At 37.7% G+C, this 26185-nt stretch overlaps 1 protein-coding gene across 5 annotated transcripts; it reads left to right on the top strand.

Annotated features, from left to right (window-relative positions):
* The first annotated feature begins 986 nt into the window (after nt 1–986).
* On the top strand, nt 987–26185 carry RTRAF (RNA transcription, translation and transport factor). Of its 5 annotated transcripts, XM_045580739.1 has the most exons (9): nt 1042–1221; nt 3274–3398; nt 11692–11791; nt 19586–19672; nt 21285–21373; nt 23452–23520; nt 24375–24418; nt 25682–25730; nt 25854–25989. In XM_045580739.1, exons 1-8 carry the CDS (start codon nt 1161–1163, stop codon nt 25698–25700), a joined length of 594 nt encoding a protein of 197 aa, XP_045436695.1. In that variant the 5' UTR covers nt 1042–1160; the 3' UTR covers nt 25701–25730; nt 25854–25989. The 5 variants fall into 5 exon arrangements, with proteins under 5 accessions (XP_036292722.1, XP_045436695.1, XP_045436690.1 ...); XM_036436829.2 differs by lacking the exon at nt 24375–24418 and having other exon boundaries at nt 987–1221; nt 25854–26185; XM_045580731.1 differs by lacking the exon at nt 24375–24418 and having other exon boundaries at nt 1043–1221; nt 21285–21361; nt 25854–26185.

Below are 26185 nucleotides of genomic sequence, written 5' to 3'. Positions count from 1 at the left end.
GTTCTGAAATGGAAAGACAAGGCCAGGAGCAAGCCACTTAGTTGCATTAAAGGGTCAATTCCAGAAAATAAAATGTAAGAGCTGCTTTTCTCCCCTTTATATAAAAAAGAAAAATGTATTATCTGCAATTGCATATAAGCGATTGCTTTATTATCTTCCCTTCCTTGAAAGGTTTATTTTTTGTGAGTTTTTTTTTTTTTTTGGCTAGTATTTCATAGTTATACAACTAACATACACCAGAGTGTGTGGTTATAGCTGCAATTTTGATCAAATTTTGTTTGCAGCAAGACACTCTTGAAGCTGGTTTTCTTGCTTCCATCAGTAAGCATTTTAATTGGAAAATACCTTGCCTCACAGTGCCTCCTTCAATTTGTATTCTGATCTGACAGTACACTGAGTACTTATCATAACTTACCACTTTCCAACTCTAGATTACAACTATCTATTTACATGCCTATTTTTGCTATTACACTTAAACTTCCTGAAAATATCTTGCTCATGTGTATGACCCACAAATGCTAAAACTGTTTAATTGTAATCTGTTGAAATGAAATGAAACATATATAACTGGTGGGGTTTGTAACTATAATAATATTATAGTTGTATATTACCTGCGGATCACTCCAAACTAGTCTGGAAGGAATCTTTGTATTATTAGTCATGTAAGAAGAACTCCTCCATTATGTAGGAGGCATTCAATGAATGAATGAATGAATACACTGAAAGTATTAAAGAGTAATCCTATGAGCCAATGAGCAGTGTCCCCTGGTAGACATTCTACATATCCTATTCTCTGCACGCTGTATCTGGAAGGTGAGGAAAACAAGAGGAAACCGGCCTAAAACACAAGACCAAAGAGGCTTCTCAGGAGCTTTCTGCCCCTTGTACAACTAGGAAGCTGACAATAAAGTTTATTTGAGCGTCGACGTGCCCGACGTGGCCCCGCCTCCCCAGCCGAAGCCGCGATTGGTGGGCGTCCGCCGGCGTCCGCCTTTCCTGAGCCACGATTGGCAAAGGCTGCCGTCCTTTCCGAGCGTCCGCACGCCGGCCCGCCCCCTCGCCGCGTCGCCGGGAGCTCCGCCGCCCGCCGATCCTCGCCTCTCGCTCCTCTCCCCTCCTCTCCCGGCCGCAGCCCGGGGGCAGAGCGGGACGCCGGGACCATGTTCCGCCGCAAGCTGACGGCGCTCGACTACCACAACCCCGCCGGCTTCAACTGCAAAGGTGAGGCGCCGCCCCGCCCCGCCTGGCCCGGGGCCGAGGACCCGCTGCCGGCCGCGCGCTCCTCTCCGGCGTCCCTCCCGGGCCGGGCTCCCTCCCGGGACCCTGCGCGGCCGTCTCCCCGGGGCTCCCTGGGCCGCGCTCTCCTCCGGGCCTCCAAGCACCTCTGTTTGCCGACCCCCGGCCACGCCCGGGCTTCGGAGCCACCTCACCCCTCACCCCTCCTCCTCGGCCCCGTCACTTTCTGCACTTGCTAAACTCCCAACATGACCCCCAAGCCCCCTCCCCACACATCACACACACACACCTACACCTACACCCCCCCCCCCACACACACACACAGAGAGAGAGAGAGAGAGAGAGAGAGAGAGAGAGAGAATGAGAGAATGAGAATGAATTCGCTTTCTAACTTAGTCCTTCGACCCCGCGGCTTCCCGTGCTTGGGCGACACCTGGAGCACCTGCTGTGGGCTCCGCCGGGCCGGGAACTGAGGGAGATGCTGAGTAATTTGAAGACTAGTTGGCTAGTTGACTGCCCGCCGGGAACGGCTGGGTGAGGGTGGGGTGACAGCCCGTCTGGAAGCCCGTCCCGGACCCGTGGTGTTGGAGTAAGCGATGTAGTGACGGGCTAATTCCCTTGTGTGGGTCGCACAAGAAAGTTGGTAGCAGGTACACCGGGTGGTGGAATTGTAAGTACCAAGGTGTTTGGCTTTTACAGCATTCAAAAATGTTAAGGCATTGACATTGGCTGTGACATTAAGTCACATTTGCTGCCCGCCGTGAATTAACTGCTGTCCACCAGTTTGAAAGTGAACCAGGTACACAGCCCGCCAGACTCTAGACCCGTGGTCGGCAAACTGCGGCTCTGTGGCCCCTTGAGTGTGGCTCTTCCACAAAATACCACGGCCTGGCGAGTCTATGTTGACGAAGTCGTGTTAGAAGTAGTTTGTTTAAAAAGTTTGGCTCTCAAAAGAAATTTCAATCGTTGTACTGTTGATACTTGGCTCTGTTGACTAATGAGTTTGCTGACCACTGCTCTAGACCAGTCCTTGTGTAATTCTCAAGACTTCGTAATGGAAGCTTGACTTTGAAAGATAAAATAATTCCTAAGCAGGATTAACAGTGTTTTGTTGATCTCCACAGAAGCATATCAGTTTAATAGAATATTATATTTCTATCTTGCCTTTTATTTAACAAGAAGAAGGATGAGTGGCAATGGAGTTTAGATCAGGATTTGAGCCTCAGTTTTTCTCATCTGTGAAAGCGGGTGTGTGTGTGTGATATTACCTCAAAAGCATGTGGAAAGATTAAATGAAACATGTACTTTATCATGTGTACACTTAATGTGCTGTAACAGTGACAATAGTATCTTTTTTTATTTTGTAATTTAATTTTTGTGCTTTATTATCACTTTGCTTTACATTGAACCTTGCCCCTTCCCTCTCTCCAAAGGGACTGGAATAATAACACTGAAGAAGCCAAAACTATCTACCTGACACTGTTTTTAATCTTATTTAATTTAAAAAAAATATATTTTATTGATTTTTCTTACAGAGAGAAAAGGAGAGAGAGAGCTAGAAACGTCGATGAGAGAGAAACATCTACCAGCTGCCTCTTGCACACCCCCTACCGGGGATGTGCCTGCAACCAATGTACATGCCCTTGACCGGAATCAAACCCGGGACCTTTCAGTCCGCAGACTGATGCTCCGCAGACCGACGCTCCACCGCTGAGCCAAACCGGTTTTGGCTTATTTCATTTAATTTTCATAACTCTATAAAGTAAGCCCTATTATTACCTCCATTTTGTAACTCAAGAATCTGAAGAAGAGAAAATTAAGGTGATGAGCCCAAGTTTACACAACCACTATCTGGAACCAGAATTTGAATTTAGGCTAAGATATGAGCGGAACATTTTGTTGATCCAAAGTCTGCACTTTCACCTCTACTTTGAGAGCTCAATTAACTTCTTATTTTTGGAGTTAAAATTTCCATAAAACCACTTATTTGAGGTGAAGGAAGTGCTTCTAGTAATTTATATGGTATTTTTGTTGCAGATGAAACAGAATTTAGAAACTTCATTGTTTGGCTTGAAGACCAGAAAATCAGACACTACAAGATTGAAGACAGAGGTAATTTAAGAAACATCCACAGCAATGACTGGCCCAAGTTCTTTGAAAAGGTAACGAATTAGAAAGTAAAATAAAAGTACAGAGAGCTTTTCTAAAAATTATATAAAGACAAACATGCTTCAAAGTACTTTGTTCTTTTCAAATAAAAATAATAATCAGTGTTCAAAGAGCTGAATTTCAGGATTCAACTTTTGTTTTTTTAGAGTAAGTTATATTCTCTCTTTCTACCAAGCTTTCAGTATTAGAAATATTTTTGTCTGGAAAATAAAGATAAACAAACAGTGATATACACGTATTCTATAAATGGTAAAAAATGGCCAAAATAAGTTTTACAGTAGACTACAAATGTAGCAATAATACTAATATTAAAACTAGAGGCCCGATGCACGAAATTTGTGCAGGGGGGGCGGGGGGGGTGGTGTGTATGTCCCTCAGCTCAACCTGCACCCTCTACAATCCAGGAGCTCTCAGGGGTGTCCTACTGATGGCTCAGGCCCACTCCTGTGGTTCTCTGCTCTCTGCGAGGCTTGGGGGTTTCGCTGCAACCACGGAGATGAAGCCCCCATGCCCTGCTGTCTGCTCTCTGCCTGCCGCCATGCGAAGCAAGCCCCAATGCCCTGCAGTGTGCTCTGGCTGCCAGGCCTAGGGGCTTCGCCTACACTACACACAAAGGAAGCCCCAAGCCCTGCTGTCTGGGCTCTGTCTGCAGGGCTAGGGGTGTTCCCGCTGCCACGTTATAAGGAAGCCCCAAGCCCTGCTGTTCGGCTCTGTCTGAGGACAGATTCTTGATCCGTGCAAACACCCACGGGGCTGATGGGCCGAGGTGCTGCAGCACCAGTGGAGCCGGAAGGCTGGTTCCGCCCCCTCCAGCGGCGGATCCATCTTTTCCGCTTGGTTACCTCAAGCCTGTCCTGGCTCTGTCTGCCCTCCGCTTGGTCTGTGAGGGACTGAGGGGCCCAGACACTGCAGCACCGGTGGAGCAGGTAGGCTGGATCCACCCCCTAGGGGCGGACAGGCCCAGACACTCCAGCAGCGGGGCTGAGGAGACTGGGCACCACCATCTTGTGGCTATGGGGGCTGCCATTTTTGTCACAGAGTGATGGTTAATTTGCATATTACTCTTTTATTAGATAGGATAAGACATTGATATGCTTGAAAACGAAGATTGTCCTATTTATGTTTATATGTAATGTACACACATCCCTTGTTGTGTATAATAGAAATAATCCTAAAAGGCCCTGAATGCATATCTTATTTTTGTGGCTAGAATAATTTTTACTATTATTTGTGACTTAGTTTAATTTTAATAACACTTTTACAGAAAAAGAATTATTTCCAAATTAGAATAAAAATCACATTTTACAATATCATTATTTATAGTAAACATTTTCATTAATTATATTACTTTAATGAGTAAGGTAGTTTCCTTTAAAAATATAAAAAAGACCAAATTTTTCATTTGTTAGAGCAAAGTGATTAGGTACCTAACTTTCTCCTTAGTGTCAGAGACTTTATGAATTAGAGGATTGTGTAAGTTACACACTATCTCTATGACTGGGCAAGTTTATTAATCTTTTCTGTGTCTCAAAGTTCTCATCAATAAATGGGGTTAACAGTGGTACCTATTTCATAGTGGTGGCTTGTGTTATTCAGTTTTAATATACCTGTTTACAGAGTGCCTAGCCCACAGCAAATGCTAAGCAAATACTATATGCTTATTCCACTGCCTCTACTACTCTTATTGCTACTACTAGGTTATTTTCCTTTGCTCTTTCAAGGTTTCAGTTACCCACAGTCATTTCACTTTCTGAAAATAATAAATGGAAAGTTCCAGAAATAATCCATTAATTTTAAATTGCACACTATCATGGTGATATCTTGTGATATTCTGCCCTGTCCCAGGGGTAAATCATCTCTTTTTCCAGCATAACCACACTGTATATCCTATTCATCCTTTATTCACTTACTGGCTATCTCCATCTAGATCAACTGTCATGGTATCACAGTGCTTGTGTTCAAATAACCCTTAATTGACAACGGGTCAATGGTAGCCTGATGCTACATCAGAATGCCTACTATGTCATTTATCTCATTTCAACTCGTATAGGCATTGTATCCTTTCACATCATCACGAGAAGAGGGCACAGTGTAAGATTTTGAGGGAAACCCATTCACATAACTTTTTTTGCAGTAATATTGTAATTCTATTTTATTAACTCTTACTGAACTTAATTTATGAACTAAACTATCATAGGTGTGAGTATATATATAAATTTGTAGGGTTTGGCATTATCTGAGGTTTCAGGAATCCACTGAGTGTCTTGGAACATAGTCCCCGCAGATAATGGGGGACTACAATATAAAAAATGTCTGACCCTTGCCAATTTGGCTCAGTGCGTAGACTGTCAGCCTGAGGACTGAAGGGTCCTGGGTTCAGTTCTGGTCAAGGGCACCTGCCTGGGTTGTGGGCTCAATCCCCAGTGTGGGGCGTGCAGGAGGCAGCCAACAATGATTGTCTCTCATAGATGTTTCTCTCTCTACATTCCTCTCTGAAATCAATAAGAATATATATATTTTTAAAGATATAAAAAATAAAAAGATTTAAAAAATAAAAAGGCCGCCTCTCTGGGGATATTCCTGGACCAAAGCAAAGTGGCAATAATGTCATTTTTTTTTTTAGCCACAATTTTCTCCATCATTGAGCTGTTTTAAAGTAAGCATTCACAATTCATTTATTAAGTTTAGTAGTTTTTTCATGGAGTCTTTAGGGTTTTCTATGTACAATATGTCATCTGCGAATAATGACAATTCTTTTCCAATTTGGATGCCTTTTATTTCTTCTTGTGTGATCACTATGGCTAGCACCTCCATTACTATTTCGAGCAGGAGTGGTGAAAGTGGGCATCCCTATCTTGTTCCTGTTCTTAGGGGAAATGGTTTTATTTGTTGCCCATTGAGTATGATGTTGGCTGTAGGTTTGTCATAAATGGCCTTTATCATATTGAGATATGCTCCCTCTATTCCCACTTTGCTGAGATTTTTTTTTTAATAAAAAATGGGTGTTGGATTTTGCTGAATGCTTTTTCTGTAACTATTGATAGGATCATGTGATTTTTGTCTTTCTGTTTGTTTTTGTGATGTATCATGTTTATTGATTTTCAAATATTGTGCCAGCCTTGCATCTTGAAATAAATTCCACTTGATCATCGTGTATGATCTTTTTCATATATTGCTGGATGCAATTTGCTAATATTTTGTTGAGGATTTTAACATCTAGGTTCATCAGGAATATTTGCCTTTAATTCTCTTTCTTTGTAGTGTCTTTATCTGGTTATGGAACTAGGATAATGCTGGCCTCAAAAAGAGTTTGGAAGTATTCCTTCTTCTTGGATTTTCAGATATAGTTTGAGGAGTGTAGGTGTTAGTTCTTCCTTGAATGTATGGTAGAACTCTCCTGTGAAGCCTTCTGGACCTGGACTTTTGTTTGGGAGTTTTTTGGTAACTGCTTCTATTTTATCAGTTGTTATTGGCCTAGTCAGGTTTTTTGATTTTTCCTGTTTTAGTTTTGGGAGATTGTATTTTCCTAGGAATTTTTCCATTTCATCCACGTTGTCCAGCTTGTTGGCATATAGTTGTTCATAGTATTTTCTTATAATCCTTTGTATTTCTGTGGTGTCAGTGGTTACTCCTTCACTTTCATTTCTGATTTTATTTATTTGGGTCCTCTCTCTTTGTTTCTTGAGTCTGGATAATGAGTACTTCATGCCATTCCCTTCTGGCCTATAGAGTTTCTGATGAGAAATCCAGCCTTATGGGAACTCCTTTGTAGGTAATAGTTTTCTTTTCTCTTGCTACCTTTAAGATTCTCTTTTTGTCTTCAATTTTTGGCATTTTAATTATGATTGTCTGGGCATGGGCCTATTTGGGTTCTTGTGTGTGTGTGTTTTGTTTTTAAAAAAAATATATTTTATTGATTTTTTACAGAGAGGAAGGGAGAGAGAGAACTAGAAACGTCGATGAGAGAGAAACATCGACCAGCTGCCTCTTGCACACTCCCTACCAGGGATGTGCCCCCAACCAACGTACATGCCCCTGACCGGAATCGAACCCAGGACCTTTTAGTCCGCAGACCAACGCTCTACCACTGAGCCAAACCGGTTTCGGCCTATTTGTGTTCTTGTTTCGGGTTCTATGTGCCTCCTGAACTGTCCTTTACCAGGTTAAGAAAGTTTTCTGCCACTATTTCTTCAAACACCTCTATGCCTTTCTCCCTTTCTGCCTCTTCTGGCATAGCTGCTATTCTAATATTGTTATGTTTCATGTTGTCCCACAGCTCCCTTAAGTTGCCCTCTTGTTTTTTTCTTTTTGGTTTTCTGATTGAGTGGTATTTTCAACTTTGTCTTCTAATTCACTGATTCTGATCCTCAGCTTCCACTAACCTGTTGTGTATTCCTTCCAATGTGTTCTTTATTTGTGTTACTAGAGGCCCGGTACATGAAATTCATGGGGGGGTGGTGGAAGGGAGGTGGGGGGAGGTCCCCTTAGCCCAGCCTGCACCCTCTCCAATCTGGGACCTCTTGGGGGATGTCCCTCTCACAATCTGGAACTGCTGGCTTCTAACTGCTCCCCCCCTGCCAACCTAGTCACTCCCAACTGCCAACCCCCCCCACCCCCCACTGGCCTGGTTGCCCCCAACTGCTTATCCTTGCCAGCCTGCTTTCCCCACAAAGCCTGCAGTTCAGTCTTTTGGTCATCCCTCACTAACCCCCCTGCCGGCCTGGTCGTCCCACACAGCCTGCTGGTCATTACTGTTACTGTGATGGCATCCTGGACAATTTCCATATTCCTCTATTATTAGATAGATGTTATTCTTTATCTCAGATTGTTACTATATCTTTTTTTCATGCTGTTACTATATCTCTTTTCATGCTCTTGAGCATCTTTACCATGATTACTCTGAATTCTGTTTCGGATGAATCTCTTCATTTATCTCTTCCGGAAAATCCTCTAGTTCTTTTATTTGGGGGTTGTTTCTTTGTCTCCTCATCTTGGCTTTCTGTTTTGGGTTTGTGACTATGTTTAAGGTAGATCCTCTACACCTCTTAATCTCTAATGCAGGACTGTGTTAAACGCTGTTTCTAACTAATTAGATTAACCTGTTAACCGGGGAGTTCCCTTTTTAATTACGCAATGTACAACGGGCTCATACTCTTTCACTAGGACGTGTCAGTACTTCACGCCCAGTGGACGTAATTTTCTGTTATTTTTTTTATACTTAACTAAAATAAATGAAATATATATTTTTTTGTTTATTTATATATAAAGCACAAAGGAAAATACAAAATTACAAACAAATAGAAAAGAATACCAACAAAAAAATGGAAACATCGAATTAAAAAATTACAAATTTTACAAACAATTATAAATTTTACAAACAATTATAAAGATTACAAAAAATATATATTTTTTATTTCTATACACAGTAAAAAATATAAAAAAGTTAACAATTACAGAACAATAAACAAAAGCACACAAATAAAATAGAAATATTGAGTTAAAAAAATTGAAATATAGATGTAAAAATTCAAAACTCAACTTCCGTGTGATGTATTTTAAAACAATTGTTGGTACATAGTGCTGCCTTACAATCCAGATACCAGTATGTAGATTCTTTCCTAACACCTTTTTTGTAGCAAACTCGGCATTTCCTGGATTTAGTTTTTCCTATATCGCTTTTCATTTGTTCTGGAAAATGCCTTTCAACTAAGTGTGATGGTTTAGATGTAGAGCTGCTTGTTGATGTCTTTGGGTGGGTTTTTACTATGTTGTTATCTACCAATTTCTCTGCACACTCTATCAAAAAGTGTAATCGATCCAAATGACCTTTATCTTTTTTGTATATAATATATGCATTGAAGCAGCACATATCAATTAATAGTAGAAAAAAAATTTTATAAAGTTTTTTTACCCTATTACAGGCAGCCGTGTAGGCCACCATAACTCCCATCTCCCAAATCTACACCGCCCATATTCTTGTTATAATCCAGGACAACATTTGGTTTTTCTTGCCTTCTTCCTCTCTTTTCAATCATTGTCTTTTCGTCATTATGAATAGAACTGAGCATCAATACGTCTTTTTTATCCTTCCATTTTAAAACCATAAGTTTGTCTTTGATTCTTACTATATGTTCATTTTTCTGTAATTTTTTTGTTTTTATTTCACTGGGGATTCCGACTCTGTTTATCCTCATTGTTCCAACAATGTTTGTATTGTTTTGACACAAGAGTTCAGCCAAATGAATTGATGTATAGAAATTATCTAAGTAAATCCTATACCATTTATTCAGTAAGTCATGGGTTAACTCCAAAACAATTCTTGTTGATTGTTTTTCTTGTGGGTAGTTCGAACCATAATTTGTGACCTTGCCTGTGTATAAAATTATATTTTGTACATATCCAGATTGGCTTTCACTCTAAATAAACAACTTCATTCCAAATCTAGCTCTTTTTGTAGATATATATTGTTTCCAAGACAAATTGCCTTTCCATAATAAAAGAGATTCATCTACATATATTTCTCGTTCACATACATAAAAACTTTTAAACTTTTCTGACAAATTATTGATGATTGGATCAATTTTATATGTTTTTCTATTAAATAAAGGTTGGAGATATAAAAAAATAAGTAAATAATATATAATACAAAAATAGGTAGGTAAGTGTAAGTACGTACCCGTCACTGCTCACCCAGAACACGTCCACCACTCTCAATAGCGAAATTATACTTATTCCCTCCGTGTCTTAAATTCATGTCGAGACATGTATGGATGACTACAATACCTTTGTTGTTCGGAAATATACGTCCCGCCCATTTCAGGTCGCAATGTATATTTCAAGTATGTATTCTTATGCCCTGCCCGTACAGATATTGTTTACGTTTGACGTATTTATACGTCCTGCTCGGTTAACTGGTTAAAGGCTCAGCCTCCAGAGACTGCCTCACCTACAGACTGATAGGATTCCACTAGAATTGCTTCCCAGAGCAATTGTCCTCAGGTGTGCAGTGAGTTTTTTGTTTTTTTTTTTTAACCGGGTGGGGCAGTTACTTCTGCCTAAAGGCTAATTGTTACTTTTAATCTCTTAAGTGTCCTCTGGGCAAGATGTTTCCCAATAGGATGTGTTGACTGTCTTACCCCCAGGCAGGGCTGATGTCTGTTTATGTGGGAAAGATGCTCTCAGTTGCATGAGGGAATGACTAGGCCCAGAAAATTTGGAGTGTCTGCCTTTTGAGCTCCAGTCCCCAGTCCCCAGTCCTGGCTTCTGCTCTCCCAGCCCCAGTCCACTTCACCCTCCCTCTGCCAGAGCACAAGGTGGGTGGCTCCACAAAGGATTTTGTGCATTGGTAGTTTAAGAGGGTGCCTGAATTTTCAGCTGTTACTCTCTGGCTGCTTTTCACAGCCAGATGTTTTTTGGTGCCCTCCTCAGTTTTGGTGCTCTCTGCTGGAGGACCCAGCTTGGGGATTAGACCCCAGAGTTCTCAGTGGCAACTCCCCACATCTGAGATATCTCTCTGGGACTTCTGTTGCCATCTGTGGGTGCCTACCCAGACCTTTTGCACTTCCACCCCTCCTACCAGTCTCTATGCCATCTCCACTTTCAGTCCTCAGGCGTCAGGGTTCTCCCGCGAGTTTTCCATTGATTTTTCAGGAAGTTTTTCATTATTTTAATTGTAATATCAGTTTGTTCCTGGGAGCATGTCCATGAAGCATACACTTTGCCACCATTTTCATTTTTAATCTTCACCCTCTTCCATTTGTTCTTTATGTTTTACTAAGTCTGAGAAATTTATTTCCAGTGGTTTTAAAAACACTGCATTCCCCCCTCCCCCCTATCTTTCTGGGACTCTCTTTTCTAAATAGCAACGAATTTATTCATACAACTTAGCTTCTTTTTATCCTTTGCCATTTCTCCTTATTCCAAAGGATTTTCTCAAATTAAAAATTCAGTCTCTTTATTTTTATATCCTTCTTTTTAGAGTCCTTTTTATTTAATTGCTCTATGTGTATTAAGACCTGGAATCAGGAAGTTTAGATTCAGGTCCCAGATCTAAGTCGTGTGACAGTTGGCAAGTGTTAACCTCAATTTTCTTATCTATAAAATGAGGAAGTTCTAAATCTGGAATCTTCAAAAGAAAAATTTCAAAAAGCATGATGGAAATACTTAAGGTGGTACACTTAAATGTTTCAAGAAATTCTTTGAGATCCAAACTAAGGTATCTTTTAACTTTATCATTTTTTTGACTTTATAGCAATAATGAAAATGATTTTCTTTTTTCTCTCACAGTATCTTACAGATGTTAGCTGTCCTTTCAAGATTCAAGATCGACAAGAAGCAATTGACTGGCTTCTTGGTTTAGCTGTTAGACTTGAATATGGAGATAACGGTATGTTTTGTGGGCAATGTATGTTTTAAAGAGAGGAGGGAGAGGGACTTAGGAAAGGAGTGTAAAAATGTAGGGAACACCAGTTTGTGTTTCTTTGTCTTTACTTTTGGTTCATTTTAAGTTTTATATATCCTCATGTTCCTTTTCAGTATCAATTTAAAAACTTACTTTTTGGTAACCATTCTTCTTTATCTAGTACCCATCTCCCATCCCCCACTAACTCCCAAATTGTCTGGGAAAGAATTTTCTTTTCTAAAATTAGTCTTTTTATTATAAGAAGTTAAAAACACTGTCTTTCATTGGTATATAGATTTTTGTTTTGTTTTTGTTTAGAATTTAGAAATGATGTCTTCTGGAGAAAGCTTTTTTATGCCTTCTCAAAAAGTAGTATTTATTACATTAGTAAATTTTTCATCTTTCACAGTCTGCACTTTAGCCTTTCAAGTTGAATTGTTAGTATTCAAGACTTGATAGGATTCCAGAATGTTGTTTTTTTTTTTTTAAATATATTTTATTGATTTCTTACAGAGAGGAAGGGAGAGAGATAGAGAGCCAGAAACGTCGATGAGAGAGAAACATCGACCAGCTGCCTCTTGCACACCCCCTATCGGGAATGTGCCCGCAACCAACTTACATGCCCTTGACCGGAATCAAACCCGGGACTCTTCAGTCCGCAGACCGACCAGGATTCCAGAATGTTGATTGCAGTAGGTCATTTCACAAGAAACTGAAACATACATCTAGTGCCAATATACATTAATAGGTCAAAATGTATTATTTATGTGTAATGTCATTTAGTTACAGATACTTATTGGAAGCTTTTAAATACTAATATATATAGTAAAAAAAACAACACAAAATTAATGTTTCCTCTCACTAGACCATTTCATTTTGAAAGGCCTGTCAATATCTAAATGCAAGTTCCGATTATCTTATCTTCACCCTCTGGGTTTTGTGTTGTTCTTACTTATGGGGCTGTCAGTTCAGTTCTCTTAGTCATTGCTTTTTTAAGCCTTTTTGATATCTTTGACTCCCTTTTTTTCCCATCCTGTTCCCATCTATTTTCCTCCATGTCTATTGTATCTATTCTTTCTTCCCACTACTATTGGCCTCATTCAGTCCCTTATCACTTTCTACTGAGATTATTATAGTCTCTCTCATACTGGTCTCTTAGCATCACCCTCTATTCTCATCAGCATATCCCATCAAACTAACTTTTAAAAACCAATCTGTTTTAGAATCCTATGCTTGGTTTCCAAAAAAAGCACCTCCTATTAGCAACATTGCTTTTCCATTTTTCTCCAAAAGGGACTACAGGCTCCTTAGCCTGGTATTCAAGGCCTTTGATAACTGGTGCCAGCCAGTATTCATGTGCTTGATATCCCAGACAAACTAGATTAATGCTGGTTTCTGTTTACATCTTTTTTTTCTTCCCTCCATTTCTTGGCTTACATTTTCCTTTGACTAATATGCCATTTCACTCTATTCTCTACGCATTCTAAATCCTGCTCATCCTTATAAGATGCAGCACAAATGCCAATTAGCATTTCCTTCTGAACTTTCATAGTTTTTAACTCTATACCTTTTAAGTCATTCACTTTCCATTTTGTTTATTTCTTATTTGCCCCACTAAATTGTAAACTCTTACTCAGTTTATTTCCTACATGGTATTGTACCTCTATTAGTTTCCTATTGCCGTTGTAACAAATTATCACAAACTTGGTGACTAAACACAATTTATTATTTTATAGTCTTTGGAGATCAGAAGCCCAGCCATCTGTCTTACTGTCAGGTTGTTGTCAGAGTCTTTCAGGAGGTTCTAAGGCAGTGATTCTCAACCTTTCTAATGCCTCGGACCCTTTAATACAGTTCCTCATGTTGTGGTGACCCCCAACCATAAAATTATTTTTGTTGCTACCTCATAACTGTAATTTTGCTACTGTTAATGAATCGTAATGTAAATATCTGTGTTTTCTCATGGTCTTAGGCGACCCTGCTAATGGTTCTCAACCTTAAGACCACGGCATTAGAAAGGTTGAGTGAGAACCATTGTTCTAGGGAAAGATCCATTTCTTTCTTTGTCTTAGTTCTATCTTCTGGAGGTTGCCTGCATTCCTTGACTTTGTCCCTTTATCTTCAAATCTAACAGCATAGCATCTTTAGTCTTTCTGTGACTATTTCCACTGTCACATCTCTGATCATCCTGCTCCCTCTTATAAGGGTGCTGTGATTACATTGAACCACCTGGATAATCTTTACTTTAACCGTATCTGCAAAGTCCTTTTTCCATGGAACTTAGCATTCATAGTTTACAGGAATTGGGAATATGGGCATCTTTTGAAGGGAGTGGGCAGTCATGATTCTGTTTCTTTGCATATAATAGAAGACTTTTAATGTTTGGCAAATACAGTATTTGATATTCACATATTCTAATATGGAGCACCACCCAGCTCCAGACTTAAATTTCAGAAACCGTATGTCAGAAATATTAAAAGCTCCAACCCTTTTATTTTTTCCAGATTGAATTTTAGTTTAAAAAGGAAATACTTATGAATAAACATTGTGATCATAAGCCTTGGTGGTATTAGCTGATTTTTAGGACCTTTAGGGAAGTCTTTATTCTGGTTTGAGTTGGTAACTCTTATGTTAATTTCTAACAAAGTATTTTCCAGCTTTTCAAAAGTGTTTTCTAGCTATTCCCAAATGAAATTGTAGTCACATTTTATTTATTTGTGCTTTAGTTTTATTTATTCCCCATTTGTCTATTTTTATAATACTTTAATTTAGATTACCTAGGTACCAGGAACTATAGGTACCAAATATATTTTTATTGATATCAAAGAGGAATGGAGAAGGAGGAAAAGATAGAAACATCAATGATGAAACAGAATCATTGATCAGCTACCTCCTGCACACCCCACATTAGGGATTGAGCCTGCAGATCTCCTGGCTCATAGGTTGATGCTCAACTACTGAGCAATGCCAGCTGGGTTAGCATGATATTTTTTAATTAATAAAATAAATACACTGATGTTGTATCTGAAAGTAAATTTTTTGGTATTGAAATTTATACTTGAATTTTACTTGAAAATTTAGCTTAATTATAGTTGAAAGGTAAATTATATCAAAAGCATATTGAAAGTCTAAACTAGAAAACAAGTTTTTGTGTAATCTTAAAGTTCATAATTGTAAGAACAGACTTTTTGGGAAAAGGGCCGAAGTGGTAATACTGTCCCTTGTCAGTAGAAGGCACTGTTGTTGTTTTTTGTAGTTTTATATTAACTCCTTGCATTCTTCTTGACTTTTGAAATATTTAAAATGTTTATCCTTATTTGATGATACTATTGTAAATTTGTATTATGCTTTAGTACTTTTAAAGGGTTTTGTTAGCTTGTCAATTAAGTGATTGAAACTAAACAAGATTTACAGAAAAATTGCAAGAATAAAACATATTTTCTTATACTCATATTCTGTAAATACTAACATTTAATTCATTTGCCTTATTCTCTCTATATATAATATTCATACATAATTTTTTCTAAGCCATTTTATACTAACTTGCAGGTGGTTCTCTTTTAGCTTTAAGTGTTTTAATGTGCATTTCCTAAATGTACATAACTACAGGATAGTTTGCAAAAACAGAAATAAACTTTGATTCACTACTTTTCTCTATAGCTCTTATTCACATTTTATAAATTGTCTCAATAATATTATTTTGGTTTTGTTAATATATTTTAATTTCAGAAAGGGACAGAGAGAAACAATAATAAGACAGAATCATTGATCAGCTGCCTCCTGCATGCCCCCCACTGGGGATCGAGCCCACAACCCCAGGCATATGCATGCCCTGAGAATCAAACTATGACTTGTTCATAGTTCCATACTCAACTTATGGTTGGGCTCAATAATATTCTTTATACAAAAACAAAAGTGCAATCTTTGATCATGTGTTGCATTCCATTGTTAATGTCTCTTTAGTCTCCTATAATCTGGAAAAGTTTCTCATTCTTTATTTGTGCTTCATGAGACTGACGTAAATTTAACCCTTTCTATATCATAAGCATCTATGGAATGTGGGGATGGTTTCCGTTTTGAATGAGTGGCAGATAACTAGTTATTGACTGTTCCTCAGTTTGGGTTTATCAGATGTTTCCTCATGATTAGAGTTAGGGTTTGTTTTTCTGTTAAGAACACAGAAGTGTGATATTTTATTCTTCTGAGTGCATGTTATAAGGAGGCATGAGTTAGTGATGTGCCTATTACTGGTCCTATTACTCTGATCATTTGGTTAAGGCTTCTCCATTCTAAAGTTATTATTTCTCCTTTGTAATAAATAAGTTTATTGTTGGGAGATACTTTGAGATGATGTCAGTATGCTTTTATTCTTCAAACTAGATTTAGCTCCATTTGATGATTCTCATCTGAGTTAGTTATGCAGATGATGATTGCCAAATGATGTTTTTGTAATTCCATCATTCTTTCTACATTTACTTGTTGGCTTTCTACTTTAAGGAGGAACTTTTCCTGTCTTTCCAGCTGGTTTGTTTAATTAGATTAAATGGATATGTGGATTTTTAAAAATTTAATCTTTATTCAGATTATTAACAATTGTTTCTCCTTCCCCCCCTCATAGCTCTCCCCATCTGGTTCCCACCCCACCTTCTGCCCTTACCTCCCCCACACTGTCCTCACCCATAGGTGTGTGATTTTTGTCCAGTCTCTCCCGCATCTCCAACACCCTTTTCCCACCCCCAGAATTGTCAGTCCACTCCCTTTCTATGGTCCTGATTCTATTATATTTATCAGTTTATTCTGTTCCTCAGATTTTTAATTCACTTGATTTTTAGATTCATTTATTGATAGACATGTATTTGTTGTTCATAATTTTTATCTTTTCCTTTTACTTCTTTTTTTCTCTTTTTAAAGAATACCTTTCATATACCAGCATTTCATATATAATAATACTGGTTTGGTGGTGATGAACTCCTTTAGCTTTTTCTTATCTGTGAAGCTTTTTATCTGACCTTCAATTCTAAATGATAGCTTTGCTGGGTATAGTAATCTTGGTTGTAGGTTCTTGCTATTCATCACTTTGAATATTTCTTGCTGTTCCCATCTGGCCTGCATAGTTTCTGTTGAGAAATCAGCTGACAGTCATATAGGTACTCCCTTGTAGGTAACTGTTTTTCTCTTGCTGCTTTTAACATTCTCTCTTTGTCTTTTGCTCTTAGCATTTTAATTATGATGTGTCTTAGCTTGGTTCTCTTTGGATTCCTTTTGTTTGGGATTCTCGGAGCTTCTTGGATTTGTAAGTCTCTTTCTTTCACCAGGTGGGGGAAGTTTTTGGTCATTATTTCTTCAAATAGGTTTTTAGTATCTTGCTCTCTTTCTTCTTCTGGCACCCACATAATTCAGATGTTGGTACGCTTGAGGTTGTCCCAGAGGCTCCTTACACTAACTTTAAATTTTTGGATTCTTTTTTCTTTTTGCTTTTCCAGTTGAATGTTTTTTGCTTCTTTGTATTTCAAATCTTTGACTTGATTCTTGCAATCCTCTAGTCTGCTGTTGGTTCTTTGTATATTATTCTTTATTTCAGTCAGTGTATATTTAATTTCTAGTTGGTCCTTTTTCATATCCTTGAGAGTATCACTAAATTTATCGGCCTTTTCTAGAAAATTCTTGAAAAACCTTTTAACCGTGGTTTTGAACTCTCTATCCAGTCATTTGTTTTTCTCCATTTCTTTCATTTGTGATCTGTTCCTTAGTCTCTGCATTTTTGCTGCTTCCCTGAGTTGGTAGAGTAGCTTTGTGTGATAAGTGTCCTATATGGCCCAGTGGCTCAGCCTACCCCAGTTACCTGAGGTGGACACTTTTGGTGCACTCCTTTGTGGATTGTGTGCACAGCCTTGTAGTTAAGTCTTGATTGTTATTGGTATCACTGGGAGGAATTGACCTCCAGGCCAATTGGCTATGAGGATCAGCTGTGTCTATGCTGGGAGAACTTCTGTGCTGGAGACAGCCTTATGGGGGAAGACTTGCAAAAGCTTCTGTGCTCAGCTTGGATGGGTGGAGCAGACATCCTTGGCTTCCCGTCAGCCCTGCCCTATGAGGCCCCTGTGTCTCAGTATCCCTTGGTAATCACGGCAAGTACCTCTGAGAGAAAACTGCCCTCGAGTTTTGCCCACTGCCAAACAGTCCAGTTTCTCACCGAATGAGTCTGGTTTCCTAGAAACTCGCCCTGGAACTGGAGTTCACATTCAGGAGCTTCCCTCTCCTTCTGGCTTTAGAAAGCCAGCCATACACTCATCCACCTATGCACTCAGCAGTCAGTCCTCTGCACACGCGTGCACCTTTGGACCTCTCCCTTCTGCAGTTCTCCCAAGTCTTAGTGTGCTTTCTCCTTTCCTGACAGTCCAGATTCCCCCGAATGAGTTTGGGTTCCCAGAGTCTCGCCTGGGACTGGAGTTCAGTGCAATCAGGAGCTTCCGTCTCTCTCCTGTTTCAGAAAGCCAGCTGTGCACTCAGCTGCCCGTGCACTCAGCCACCCGTGCATTGAGCCATCTGTGCACTTAGCTGCCCATCCTCTATGCATGCACGTCTTCATACCTCCGCTCCTCTGAGTCTCAGTGTGCTTTCCTCATTCCTTCTAGTTGTAGAGTTTCCACTCAGTCAGCTTTCCTGTGGTTCTGGATGGTGTCTGTTTTGTCTTTTAGTTGTAGTTTTGATATTGTTGTGCAAGGCAGCAGTTTTTACCTATGTCGCCATCTTGGTTTCTCCCTGTTGATTCTTATTTTACTCAATGGCTTATAATCTTTTTTGTTAATAGTGTATCTTGATGTTTACACTATCCCAGATTTGGCCAGTAGGAGGTCCTGTAAACTATCTCCTGTCTGATTTAAATTTTAACACTTTTGTTTTCTCTCATTTCAATAGCAAGTCATCTAAGTATTATAGCAGAAGATGGCATTTGGACATTACATTTAGTGTATTAAATATTTTTCAAGTAAAAGTTGCAAACTTAACCTTTGGAATTCTGGCTTTCAGGTCTCCATGAAATAGGTTTAGGCTTGTATATGATGGTGTATTATTTGAAGTGCTAATTTTTTTTTTTTTTTAGAAAGAAAAGTTTTGGGGTTCTTTGTACAGCTTTCAAAAGACTTGGGAAGAAATCCCATGTAACTTAACATTTACCCGCAACCAAGGCATATGCCCCTGACCAGAATCGAACCCGGGACCTTTCAGTCACATTCTATCCACTGAACCAAACTGGTCAGGGCAACATGTTTGATTTAAATAATGTTTGATATATATTACTTTTATTTTTATTTATTTTTTATTTTTTTAAATAGACATTTTATTGATTTTTTACAGAGAGGAAGAAAGAGGGATAGAGAGTTAGAAACATTGATAAGAGAGTATCATCAATCAGCTGCCTCTTGCACACCCCCTACTGGGAATGTGCCTGCAACCAAGGTACATGACCTTGACCGGAATCGAACCTGGTACCTTTCAGTCCGCAGGCTGACGCTCTATCCACTGAGCCAAACCGGTTTCCGCTGATATATATTACTTTTAAAGATATTAGTGAAAAAGATCCTTGTGTAAAAGTTCAATAATCATTTTAGCTTAATTAGAAAGCTGTAATACATTTTCTTCTGTTAGATTTTTTTAATAGCAAAAATAATTTTAATTGGATGAGTTGTTTTATATTAACCAGTTTGGTTCAGATTCAATAAATAAGCAATGCTTGTTTTAAGTTGCTGTTTTACAAATTGCATTTTTGTCTATTTTCAGCTGAAAAATATAAGGACTCAGTATCTGATAATACAAAAAATGCTGACAATGCAGCAAAAAATGCAGAGCCATTGATCAATTTGGATGGTAAGTACATTAGACCCCCTTTATTTGCACTTCCACTTTCCATGCTTTCAGTTACCTGTGGTCAACTGCTCTGAAAATATTACATGAAAAATTTCAGAAATAAACAATACACTTTAAATTGCACACTGTTCTGAGTAATATGGTGAAATCTTGCACTGTCTTTTGCCTAGCTTATGAATCAAACCTTTGATCAGCATATCCACACTGTAATCACTTAGTATCTGCTGGTTATCAGATCAATTATCATGGTATCCCAGTGTTTGTGTACAGGCAACCTTATGCTACATAATGGCCCCAAAACATGAGATGTGATATTGGCAATTTGTATATGCCAAAGAGAAGCCGTAAAGAGCTTATTTAAAATGGAAAAACATATATATGTGTGTGTGTGTGTGTGTATATTATATATGGAAAAACATCTGTATTAATAAAAGGGTAATATGCTAATTAAGGTGGACATCTTCCAGACGTCCATCTGGACTAAGCCACAGCGGCTGTGAGGCAGCCATGGGCTCATGAAGCTGCAAGGCCTGGGGTGGCTTAAGCCATCAGTTAGGACATCCTTTGAGGATTCCGGGACTGTGAGAGGGGGCAGGCTGGGCTGAAGGAGTGCCCCCCCCCTCTCCCCCATGTATGAATGTACGAATTTTCATGCACTGGACCTCTAGTGGTATATAAAGGGTTAGGTACTGTCCCATTTTTAGGCATCCAGTGGGGGTCTTGGAATGGATTTCCTTTGGATAAGAGGAGATGACCATGTAACTGCGTAAAGATGATCAACATTTTTGGTTTCCTGAATAATTCTATTTCTTAACATGAAGTCTGGGCTTACTTGGTTTTAGTAAATTAAGAATACTTCATGCAGGTTGCATTTGTGAGGATATTTTATTCTTTGTGTTTCTTTTTTAAATTTTAATTCTCAGTTACTATATGCTGTCTCCTTCCTCTTATAATTGAATATCTGAATATTGAAATGCTGTTCTTTGATCTTCTCATAGTAATATGGATGTTTTGATTTGTATGATTGTTTGCTTTCTGGTAATAAACATTTCTTCTAATCTAATGTGTCATTGTGAGAAAGTGGTAAAATATTTAATTGTTTTAAGTCCAGATGTCTTTTAAGTAATTTTGCTTTAAAAAGTATAGTCTAATTACTTACATTATAATAATACATTAAATAATTCTTTTGCTGATACATTGTGACCTGTAACTTGAGTTATTCTTGTGAATTAATAAGCTGCTTCGGCACTCGAGAGCTGCTGCTTAGAGAAAAGGTTTTGGGAAAATTGTCCGTTGAAGGGATCTGTGTATAAAAATGAATAGCTTTGGGGAGAAATATTAATTAAAAGTGCTGCATAAATGGGCCTTGCAGAAAAAGTTATGAGTTAATTTAATTATTTATTGGATTGTTCAGTTTGGCTGATTAATAAGAAAATCATTAATCTTATGTTTGCCTAGTTGTTGATGCCCCTGCACTGCTCCGGTCAGAAGATTTAAAAATTGAGATTTGCTGTCACTGGAAAATTCAAAATGTTTCTTGTAAATTTATGTTTATATATCTGTCTAATTATATGTTTGCAGAGCTCTAAGTTTCCATTTTAATTTTTTCTAGTTAATAATCCTGATTTTAAGGCTGGTGTAATGGCTTTAGCTAACCTTCTTCAGATTCAACGTCATGATGATTACCTGGTAATGCTTAAGGTCAGCTTCATATTCTTGATTCTTGACAGATATTTTACATATATATATATATATACATATACACATATACATATTATACACATACATATATATTTAAACTTCATTTTTTTTAAATCAACTTTTTATATTTAAATTTATGGTTGATAACTAAAATGTGGAGGAATGTGGAACATAAAGCGGATTTCATCTGTTTTAGATTGTCTAATAACAGCAAATATCAAAGAGTGTGCCTGCCATTTTGTTTACATCCTTTTGCAAAGATGATTTCATCCAATCCTCCCCAAAATTCTAGAGGTATATGCTAATGTCTTTCTTTTTAATATGTATATGAAGAAATAGACTTGAAGAGAATAAATGTCTAAGATGACACAAAAAATGATAGAGCCAGGATTTTAACATGGGCATTCTGACCTTGTTTCTACATTTCCTAAATCGCCCTATTTATGTTTAATCAGTCTTTCAAATATTCATCGTTTGTATTCATTAAGATAGTGGAACATGCCAAATTAGTAATGGTGCTGAATTTGGCCAATAGTACATATCCCAAAACAGAATGTTTGTTTTCCAAGTCACCCTTCCTAGGTAGGTCCTCAGTTCCTACCTCCACTTCAGGGAAAAAGGTGTCTTATTTCTGAGAGGAAAAATATACTCATATTTCAGAAAATTTATGTTAAGTAATTGTGACAGTATAGTAGGAGGTCTCATGGGGAGGGGAGTGGTACTGACGATACCAGACTTGGGCATTATTTTAGTTTAATTAAAGTTTTAGTTTCTCATAAAAATCTAGACCTTGTGCATGTAAATTACTTTTAAATTACTTTTCAGTGAATTAAATAATTAAATTTCACTCTACCCCTAAGAAAGATTAAGCCTTAATTTATTCTACTATTTAGAATTGTATGTAATAAATGGCAGTTATAACAGGGGAAAGACTGTTCTGTTCCTAGATTATTATTCTGTATGCTGACTCTAAATGTCAGCTTGGATTTTCTCAGAAAAGACAAAAACTTGTATTTAGTTAAATTTAGCCCTTTCAAAGGTTTGTTCCTTAACCTAGACAATTATGTAAATTGTTTGGAACAGTTCTATAGTATTCACATCAGCTTTAATCATAAACTGGGAGGAGGAAGACAATTTATAATAGCATCTAGAGGTTCTCTTTGTTATACTTTAAACACCCAATGGGGGAAAAAGTAAAGTCATCTATAATCATAAGCTTAGTAAAATTATTATCCTAGTTCATGATTGTCCTTTGAGTTATTTTAAGAAGCATTCAAACAATGCATAACAACATGGAAAACATCTTCATAGATTTGTCAAGTATGAGAATCAGTATATTAACTGTTTGACCACAAGACTGTTTAATTTGCAGGCACTGTTAAAGATTGATTTAAGTAAATCTTCTCAAATGTAGCATTTGATTTGTTTTTATTATTTAAACAAATTTCCAGTTTTCATATGTACTTTTGAGTTGAAATTGTCATCCATTAGTTAAAATTGCATTTAAAAATCTTATTTTTTAGTTTATGCAGATGCATGTATGCACTTGTGTCTGCTAGAATAAAATTCTTTGGTGATAAAAAAAAATCATGTTCTATGAAAAACCTGAAAACATTTTACTATAATTAAGTGAAGAAAGCACGGACAGTGTATGTGATATGCTACCCTTTGTGTCAGAGATTGCGTGTGTGTGCTCAGGTTTGCCTGATTATGTTTGCACTTGTATTAGAATCCAAGGGTCCAGTAATAATGATTGTCTTCTGGAGAGATGGTTGAGGCTTAGACAAGGAAGGAGACCTACTTTTTACCATGTGTCCTTCTTTATTTAAATTTTTTGTTTTACTGCAAAAATGAGTTACCTATTCATAAAAAATGTTTTAAATTGTTTTAGTCATCGTTTCACATTTTAAATATTAAATGTGAGAACTTTTATTACAATATGTTTTTTTAATGGGGAGTTTGTTAATGAACTAGGTAATTTTAACTTGATCAAACTGGACATCCTTCTTATCTAGACTCAGAAGAAAAGATGACAAACAGCCTGTGAAAACTAAAAACAGTATTTTTGGGTTTCTTAGGCAATTCGCATTTTGGTCCAGGAACGCCTGACACAGGATGCAGTTGCTAAAGCAAATCAAGCAAAAGAGGTATGTATTTAAAAAAAAAAAAGAAAAAAAAAAGTCTAAAGTAATTACTAATGAAAATTTCTGGTGTTGTCATGGGTTTAAGTTCTGCATGTTACTGCTTTAAGATATCCATTCTGTGTTAGAACTGACCAGAGAAAGAATAACTTACCTAAAGGGGATTGAATGTGGTTTTTAAAAAAATTGTGTCTAATCGTTTTGAGTGAAAATGAACTCATGTTTATCTCCCTTCATACCTTAGAGAAGCTGCTAATGGCACATCCACTCTACCAGTATAAATCACTGCCTGTACCTAGTTGAAGTTTATTTAAAGAAATGTGCACTTGTGAAATGTATTCTGGGATATTTTGACTTAATTGCTGGGAAACAGGATACAACCACTCTTAGTATTTTTCTTTTTGACCTTAATCCTACGCTTGCTCATTTGTTTCTTCAGAGAAATCTCATTTTACCTTTTCTATTTCCTAGCATAAAACATAAGTAACTTGCATAGTGTCACCTAGTAGATAACACGGTTGAGACAAGGATTCGTGTGTGGTGGTTTACATGAGCTGTTGATATTCTAAGTGAATTGGGGATAGAGAGGCTTACGAGGTTCAGGGTTCAGGTAATTAAAACTCATCTTTGTAGAATGAGAAAACTATACCATAATTGAAGTTTTTAGGTAAACTATACCAGAAATCTAAATGTCCCTAAAATCTCATGGACTATGGGGCAGTATAAAGAATGTCCTATGGGTTAGCAGCCGCTGCCTGATAATGCCCCCTTCCTGCTGTTCAGATGTTGCAGCGACTGCCCTTGGTACCACCACCATCCTGAACCCTGGTCCTTTAGTGTGTGTTTTTGCCTCCCTCAATTTCCCCAATGTCATTTGTCCTCTATTAAAGGTTATTGATGCCAGGTAAGTGTACTCCCTCTGAAAGACACTTAGTTTCTTTTAGAGATTCTTACTGGCTTATTAATTATGTGTGAATCCAGCCACTGGAAATTGAGTTCAAGATCAGCCTATTTCTCCCACACTCTAAACAGAGAGTAAATTCATTCAGTAAAGCTATGGTTTGGAAGGCAGTGCAAATAAGGACATAGCCGGATCACTGCTGCTGTTTGCAAAATAAAATTCTTTTATTTCCAGTGCTCCAAATAAATCTTAGTTTTAATGTCATCTCAAAAGATTCCATGCTATAAATAATACAGTGGAGAAGTTTTACAGTTGTGTTATTGTTTGTAACTGTTCGTAACTAGTATGTGGTCCTCTTTAGCCATAGAGGTTTCCTTGGTCTTTGGGCAGAGAGAGAGAAAATAAAGCCTCTGGTGCAGCCTAGTATACAATTGCACTCTTTAGTTTTGCTCACTGAGTTTCCATACCTGTTTGTCTCTGTACTTATAGTGTGTTTATTAGCTGTTTTGAAGCAGATATAACCTAGGTAGATTTTCATTAATAGATTAGGCAAGAATTGAGTAGTGACAACTTAGCGTTTATAGCATTGAATTATAGTGACCTTCTTTTACTGGTAATGATTTTCTTCATTATAATTGACAAAAAGTCTAGACTGCCTGTCCTTATTTTTGATAAGTTTTGTGAATTCAGTATGGTTTGGCATCATCATAACTACCCTCTGGTATATCTAAATGTAGGTGCTGACAGGTTAGTTAAATGGTTTATATTCTATTCAACGTAACTTGAAAATGAACTGCTGAAAGTTAAATTATCTATATTATATATAGATAATCTGTTAAGATTTCTGGTTGAAAACTATGTGTTAGGTTTGTGCAGTTTGCAAAGACAAATTAATGTGCTCAGGAAAGTAATATTACAAGTAGTCCTGTTCCATTTGCCCTGTACACTGCTGCATACTGTAGGTAAAACGGAATAATAGCAGCTCTGCAGTAGTGATGGGGGAGCCATGTTATATGCCTGCTTTTAAACTTAAAGGATTGGATGAATTATGGAATTATCCTCCCACTATATTTAAGGGCCATTCTTTCCTAACTGGTGTTACTACATTGGGGGAAAAAACACATCAAAATGCAAACTTAAAGAGAACTCTTATTCCCCTTGCTACTGTGACTAAAAGAATAGCTAGCTGCTTTTTAGTTTTAGATAAGAAAGAGGTGCTACTTAACTATAGTCTCATTTTGTCCCCTTTTTTTTTTTTTTTTTAAGGGGTTGCCTGTTGCTTTAGACAAGCATATTCTTGGTTTTGACACAGGAGGTAAGTAATTTTATTTTGTTGATTAATTCAAAATATTTTAGAGACTTGGTGAACATTTTGGGGGGAAATGAGTAAATGGTCTGAAATACAACTTATTAATTTTGCCATATTTCTTATAAATAGATGCAGTTCTTAATGAAGCTGCTCAAATTCTTCGATTGCTGCATATAGAAGAGCTCAGAGAGCTACAGACAAAAATTAATGAAGCCATAGTAGCTGTTCAGGCAATTATTGCTGATCCAAAGACAGACCACAGACTGGGGAAAGTTGGAAGATGAATCTTTTAGGATTTTAGCCTCTCACCTATTTAGTACAGTTGGGAACCATGCACACCATGGTATGTGTTTCAGAATCACAAATCACATTTTCAAGGGAAGAATCCCAAGAAATTGACTATGTTGTAGAGATTTCCATCATTGCTTTTTCTTTAATAAAGTTTGGGAAAGCGGATTTTT

Source organism: Pipistrellus kuhlii, unplaced genomic scaffold (genome assembly GCF_014108245.1).
Source record: "Pipistrellus kuhlii isolate mPipKuh1 unplaced genomic scaffold, mPipKuh1.p scaffold_m20_p_1, whole genome shotgun sequence".
NCBI lineage: Eukaryota > Metazoa > Chordata > Mammalia > Chiroptera > Vespertilionidae > Pipistrellus > Pipistrellus kuhlii.
This window is presented reverse-complemented; position numbering and strand designations above follow the sequence as displayed.

Coding starts and splice junctions, on each gene's coding strand:
- RTRAF (XM_036436829.2), top strand. CDS start 1,161: ATGTTCCGCCGCAAGCTGACGGCGCTCGACTACCACAACCCCGCCGGC. Junction 3,399..11,691: donor GGCCCAAGTTCTTTGAAAAG/GTAACGAATTAG, acceptor TTTCTCTCACAG/TATCTTACAGATGTTAGCTG. Junction 19,673..21,284: donor GCCATTGATCAATTTGGATG/GTAAGTACATTA, acceptor AATTTTTTCTAG/TTAATAATCCTGATTTTAAG.